The sequence below is a fragment of the Mytilus galloprovincialis genome, chromosome 14 (genome assembly GCF_965363235.1).
Source record: "Mytilus galloprovincialis chromosome 14, xbMytGall1.hap1.1, whole genome shotgun sequence".
NCBI lineage: Eukaryota > Metazoa > Mollusca > Bivalvia > Mytilida > Mytilidae > Mytilus > Mytilus galloprovincialis.
Genome location: NC_134851.1, coordinates 61026175 through 61033136, shown reverse-complemented (window position 1 = coordinate 61033136; position 6962 = coordinate 61026175). Strand labels below are relative to the sequence as shown.

Here is a 6962-nt window from a genome sequence, read left to right as displayed (position 1 = left end):
TGGGGAGATATATATAACCCCTCCCCCTGTGTCCGCCACTGCATATACTGTAATAGTGAGTAGCAAGATCAAAATGACTTGAATGTCTTATAACAAAAACAACAATTCGTTCAGTCTGGCCTAAATACATGAACCCCTCCCCTTGTGTCCGCCACTGCAAGTGGTGTAGTAGAGAGTACCAGGACTAGAATGACTTGAATGTCTAATAACAAAAACAACAACTTGTTCAGTCTGGCCTAAATACATGAACCCCATTCCCCTTGTGTACGCCACTGCATGTGATGTAATAGTGAGTAGCAGGACCAAAATGACTTGAATGTCTACTAACAAAAACAACAATTCGTTCAGTCTGGCCTAAATACATGAACCCCCTTCCCCTGTGTCCGCCACTGTATGTGATGTAATAGTGAGTAGAAGGACCAAAATAACTTGAATAGCTACTATCAAAAACAAAAATTAGTTTAGTCTGGCCTAAATACATGAAATATGATAGGATAAAAATATGACTACATTTACCTGTGATTAGCGGTAATAAATAACATATCGTCCTCTTATTGTTTTACCAATGTAACACTGATTGGTTTTTGTCCGTTTGGAGTACACTTTAGTAATCTTTTTGGTACTTCTCTTGTTTTGGATTTGCGGATTAGTGTCTCTTAAAACTGTGACGTAACAATTGATAAGAAAGATATTCTTTACATTGTTTTTTCATTAAGATAAAGTGTTAAAGGATTAACAGGATGCCAAATTCTGGTACGTTACTTTTTTATTTTTATTTAATTTACTTCGTTTTATAGACGCGGCACAACAACTAAGCGGACTGAGATTAAATGATTTTCAGAACTAGTTCAATGCTTTTTTCAAACGCTCTTATGATTACTAAGCTATATAAATCAATACAAAATATAAGTTCATTTGTATCTTAAGTTTGTTGATATAAAAGTAACTTTATAATATTTTATTTGAAAAAAAATAGCTAGTACATTTAATGTGAATGAAAAAACGGTATATAGTACCGGTGTTGTTGGTCTCATACATAAGTAAATTTGGTATTTTTAAAGTCACCCGTTCGAAATTAAAGTCCAGTGCCTCAGATGTTATGTACTGCGCACAAATATGTTTTACAGAACCGAAGATGTGGGGTCCTGCGCCGAAAATATAACTCTAGCGCTAGTTTGATGTGTTTTGTCTAGCGCTGTAGATATATAAAAAGTTTAGCGCTTTGTATAGAAATGCAGGCGCATGTATGTTGAGTCTGGTGCTGTTGATTTCAAAAACAGCGCTAGAGATTTAAAGCCCAGTGGACAGCTATGATCGACATCTCTAGCACTTGACTTAAATAACATAAATCTACTATACCCGTATGTGACCAACAGTGGTTAGCTGATCCTTCATTCAATAGATATAGGAAGATGTGGTGTGAGTGCCAATGAGACAACTCTCAATCCAAATAACAATTTTAAAAAAAAGTAAACCATTATAGGTCAATGTACGGCCTTCAACACGGAGCCTTGAATCACACCGAACAACAAGCTATAAAGGGCCCCAAAATTACTAGTGTAAAACCATTCAAACGGGAAAACCAACGGTCTAATCTATATAAAAAAAAAAAAAACAAAAAAAACGAGAAACGAGAAACACGTATAAATTACATAAACAAACGACTACTACTATACATCAGATTCCTGACTTAGGACAGACCAATTTTGATATTATATAATTATATCGCGTACTCATCAATAACAATATAATCATATAAGAAAATAATCCCATCCCTATAACCAAATCAATTCTTTGCATATACATTTTATCTTATATTTTATCACGCTTAATTTCATGAAGGTATAGTTAATTGATGGATGTTTGTTTGGTTTTTTTTTTTTTCTTTCAAATCATGAAATTATTTCTTGGCTTACATTGTACATAGGTGAATTACTATGTACTTTATGACCTTCAGTAATCACAAAATAGTTTGTAGACCGTTTTCACCTAACTGAAACATTTTGAAACGCATTTATTTTCAATAATGACTATAACTGGATGAGATAAAACCTTGGCGGAACCAACTTAATAAATTCTATCCCGATCGGTTGAAAATAGACGTAACATCAGAAAAAAATCTTGTAAGGGAGCTAGTATTACATCTAACTAAAACTAGAAACAAAAAAGGGTGTAGAGTGAAAAATAAAAAGACAAGATAGAGTTATCAACTAAAAAAAATGCAGGGCACAATTGTTTATCCTAAAGCCCCCATATAAAAATCAAATGGTAGCTCCATAAACTCATTACAGCAAAATTCATTGCTTCTTGCATACATGTAACTTACAGACAATTTAATATAGTTTGAACATAATTAATCTATATGTTACAGTAAATAGGTGAAATTAGGAATTACACGTAATTACTAAACATTTCAGTAAATACCTCACTAGTCAATTTAGTAATTACATGTATTTACTAGTTGTTTCAGTGATTACAGGTATTTACTGATTTTTTTTTGTCATTTTTACAGCTATTTACTAACTTGATATTTTTGTTTAAAAATTAAAGACATAATTCAAGATATCAAATAAGAAAGTAAGGGGTAGGGATTTTTAGGGCTTACTTAAGTATCAAGGAGTATAAGGCACATTAAAAGTGCATACTCTTCAGTGTTTGTGAATTGAAACTGGAAAATGGTTGTTTTATAAGTTTTGAAACTCCCTAAAAATCATTTCGAGCATGCAAGACAATGATATCAATCCAAAATTGAGAAAAACATTTTTGAGAAATTTATAGGCAACTTAGCCAGCTATTATGGCAAACTTGGTTAAATGATCTTGATAATTCTTAAAAAATCTCATAATTTTGTTATATTAAAATCTCCATCAGGCATACTCTGCATATCAACTTGGCCAATAACATGAGTTAAATTCCTTTTACAAAATAGGTTTAACTACGACTTCTTTTGTCACACATTTGCGATGAAGCTGACATTCTTCACAAACAAATTTATACAAATTGATGGCGTTAAAAGTCACATTTTCATATTTCCGTGTTTTTATGAGTTCTTCAAGACCTTCAAACTTAAACTTATATACCTCCAACAAAATTTTATCATCGTTTCTTCCTGTATAAGAATGATCTTTTTGTGGATTGAAAAAGTCAACTAAATGGTCCATCCTTTTTGTTTTACTTTCAATGTTGACATTCTTTTCCTTTTCGTCGAGCCTGCGTTTTTTGTCGCAAAAACGAGACATAGCGAACCAACCTAATAATTCCGTCGCCAGCGGCGTCCACAAATATTCGCTCTGGGGTTAAATTTTTTAAATTTTGATAAGTTTCTCAAATTATCCTGGATTTCTACCAAACTTGAACAGAAGCTTCAGAAGATAAATTTCAAGAAGTAAATCAGAGTTCGCGAAATCTTATTTTCCCTGGTAGTCCTTGAAGAAAATCTACTGGTCCTCACTATTAATTCTATTGAAAAATACTAAAACTGTGTCAGTCCTATGCAAAATTTTGGTGATAAAATCCTGAGGACTGACACTTTTCGCGAACTCTTTTGTAGAAATAAAATCAAGTTTTTCCGTATTTTACTTATAAAGGGACTTAGTTTTTATGCCAGTTAACATTACATTCACACTGTGGTTAAATTGTTTTAAATTTTAATAACTTTCTCAAAATATCCTGGATTTCTACCAAAATTGGATAGAAGCTTGTTTATGATCATAAGATAATATCTATAAATAAAGTTTGTAAAAATAACTATGCTTTTTCGTATATTACTTATTTAAACAGACTATTTTTTTCCAGTTAACATAACATACACTCTGCAGTTTCAGTTTAGATTTCATAAACCATCCTGAATTTTTAACAAATTTTGATAGACAGAACTAGTCAAAAGATAGTATCTAGAGGAAAATTATAAATATTTTTTTCCCTATTTTTGTTGGGCCTGCGACTCACTGCAAAAGTAGGCGAGACACTGGGTTCTGCAAAACCCTTAAAATTTTGATAGCTGAATACTCACTGATTTTTTTATTAGTATTACCATAACTTTTGATCAGTTGACCATATTACAACATTGTTTTAACAGTTAGTAAATAGGTGTATAAATTCATTTTAAAATCAGTAATTACTGGTAATTACTGGGCAGTTCTAGGAATTACTTGTATTTACTAAGTGCATCGGTAATTACATGTAATTCCTAAATTTCAGTAATTACATGTAATTCCTAATTTCACCTATTTACTGTAACATATATATAAAATAAGGTAAATACTATAAGCAGAAAAACGGTAGACGTTCCAATCGGATTTCGAACGAAGAAATTAGCAAAACATACAATTATTCTTATTTTGTGCCGTAACCCTATAGCTACTGTCCAATTGCAAGGTTAGTGTAAGGTTTGGGCGCACGCAAACATGTTTAAAAGGGCAATGTTTTTCCCATGTCAGTATCCTGTAATTCAGTGGTTGTCGTTTGAAAATATATATCTAAACCCCGCAGCAATTTTGCGTCTGTCCCAGGTCAGGAGCCTCTGGTCATTGTTAGTCTTGTAAGATTTTTAATTTTAGTTTCTTGTGTTTAATTCGGAGTTAAGTATGACATCCATTATCACTGTACTAGTATACATACAGCTCTGTATTTTTAAGGGGCCAGCTGAAGGACGCCTCCGGGTGCGGGAGTTTCTCGCTACATTGAGAACCTATTGGTGGTCTCCGGCTGTTGTCTGCTCTATGGTCGGGTTTTTGTCGCTTTGACACATTCCCATTTCCTTTCTCAATTTTATCCAAAACAAATTTGTTAATTGCAGTGTATATTAATCAGGCCAATAGTTTTTGTTTGAATTTTTCACATTCGTCATTTCGGGGCCTTTCTTAGCTTGCTATTCTGTATGGGTTTTGCTGATAGTTAAAAGCCGGTCCTATACAGTGTCCTATAGTTGCTCACTTTTATTTGGTTTATGGTGAAAATTTTAGTCAATCATGCCACACCTACATATTTGTTAGTATAAAAGATATACGAAACAATCAAACCTCAAATTAAAAGGTATTCTGGAAGTAATAGCATTGGAAATATTTTGAACGATTTATAAAAGAAGGCTTATTATATTAAATGTAATTACATATAATCATTATGACAGCTATAAAATAAAAATTTGATCTTTGGAGATTGAAATTTACGGAAGCGTATTAGCGCCACACATTTTTTTTTTTTATATTTTTCTTCCTATGTTTGCGTTATAACTCAAACCTTTGCGTTATAACGCAAACATTTGCGATATAACACAAACCTTTGCGTTATAACGCAAACCTTTGCGATATAACGCAAACCTCTTTATTTCAATTATTCATTAAGTTTTGTATTATATATGTCCGTCTGTCATTCATTTCGGATGTGATTTACTAGTAGATAAAAAAAGAAACATACATACAAGGCCAAATCATTATAATAAATATGCATAGGAATAATGGAATAATTAAAGTGCAATTATACATAAATTAAGACTGATTTGTGCATCAGAAAAGTATATAATTTAACAAGAAAATAGATAAAGTTTAGTATATAGTCATATTAAAATTGAAAGATAAAAAATAATGTCATACAATTGTGAAACCTCCAAGTCAAATAGACAAAATGATCTTTCTGCTTTAAAATGAATTATTAATAAGGAAACATTTTTTTTAAATCTCAGAATATGATCAAGATTCTTTAATAGAAAGTCATTGAATTTTCATTTCAATATAATGAAGTATTTTTAAGATGCTTGGGTAGGAATTTGAATAGAGAGAACATAATTTTATTAATAAAACATCTTCATTCTATACATTTATTACCAAAGGGTAGCTTGTTTGAATGTAACCTACTTTACACAGTTCTCAAACGAGAGCTTACTTTGGAAGTATATTTATATTCGGTTATAGCTATATTAGCAGGGTTGATTTTTTTCTTAGGTATAACCTAAATTTACTCAATTTTCTTTGTAATATATATACTAGTAGTAACTTGGATATCGTTTTTGGGGACCTTTATAGTTTGTTGTTTAGTGTGAGCCAATGCTCCGTGTTGAAGACCGTAATTCGGCCTATGATGGTTTACTTTTACGAATAGTGACTTAGATGGAGAGTTTTCGCATTGGCACTCATACCACATCTTCTTATATTATTCTGCTCATTATTAGTCATTGATATGATCTAATTATTCAAGCAGTTTACTTTGCAATTACTACAAAGGTGATAAATTTTATTATATACAGCCTCCTCCATTAATAACTACTGTTTCCTTTGAATCTTAAATAAAAAATAAGATAAAACAAATGTTTGCGTTGTAACGCAAAGGTTTGCGTTTAACGCAAACATAGGAAGAAAAATTAAAAAAAAATGTGTGGCGCTAATACGCTTCCGTAGAAATTTGTAGTTACACGCAAAATTTACTTCTTCAAATTGCCTCCTCATGTTTGCCTTACAAACTATGCCTATCGTTGAAAAAGTACCATTAATAATAAGAACAAATATTTATATAAATAACTTGGGTTCGATGCATTTCTTTCAAAAACTGTGATTTTTGCGAACATTGTTCTTGCGTTTAGGGGAATCGTCACTTCCTTTCCATGTTGAGCGAGTACTAGTTCTTAAAAAATATGATGCTATATTGCACAAATTATTCGGCTAATTAAATTCTTTTTAACTGCTCATTATGGAATTTTTATAAAGTACATTGTACCTTCGGAACAAAGATTATTTTAATTTTCCTACATAATAACGATCACAGCGACTCTGGACGTACTGTATTAGTACAGGGATACAGGCGATCCCCTTGATCCGGTAAATGATGTCAAAAGGTGCGCATAACTGCCAATTTTTTCGGTGAAGGACATAACTCCCAAGTGGTCTATTGTAAAAGTGTTACATCATCTTTATAGACAAATATAACTCTACAGTATTACTAAACTGGTACTGAATAGATTCATCATATAA

The 6962-nt window shown here is 31.8% G+C and overlaps 1 protein-coding gene across 1 annotated transcript in view; it reads left to right on the top strand.

Moving 5' to 3' along the window:
* The first annotated feature begins 591 nt into the window (after window positions 1–591).
* LOC143058727 (BDNF/NT-3 growth factors receptor-like) overlaps window positions 592–6962 on the top strand; it is a 168812-nt gene continuing 162441 nt past the window's right edge. Inside the window, exon 1 of the mRNA XM_076232175.1 lies at window positions 592–753. Within this exon, the coding sequence (XP_076088290.1) occupies window positions 741–753 (13 nt within the window). The 5' untranslated portion in view covers window positions 592–740. The remainder of the gene's footprint in view (window positions 754–6962) is intronic.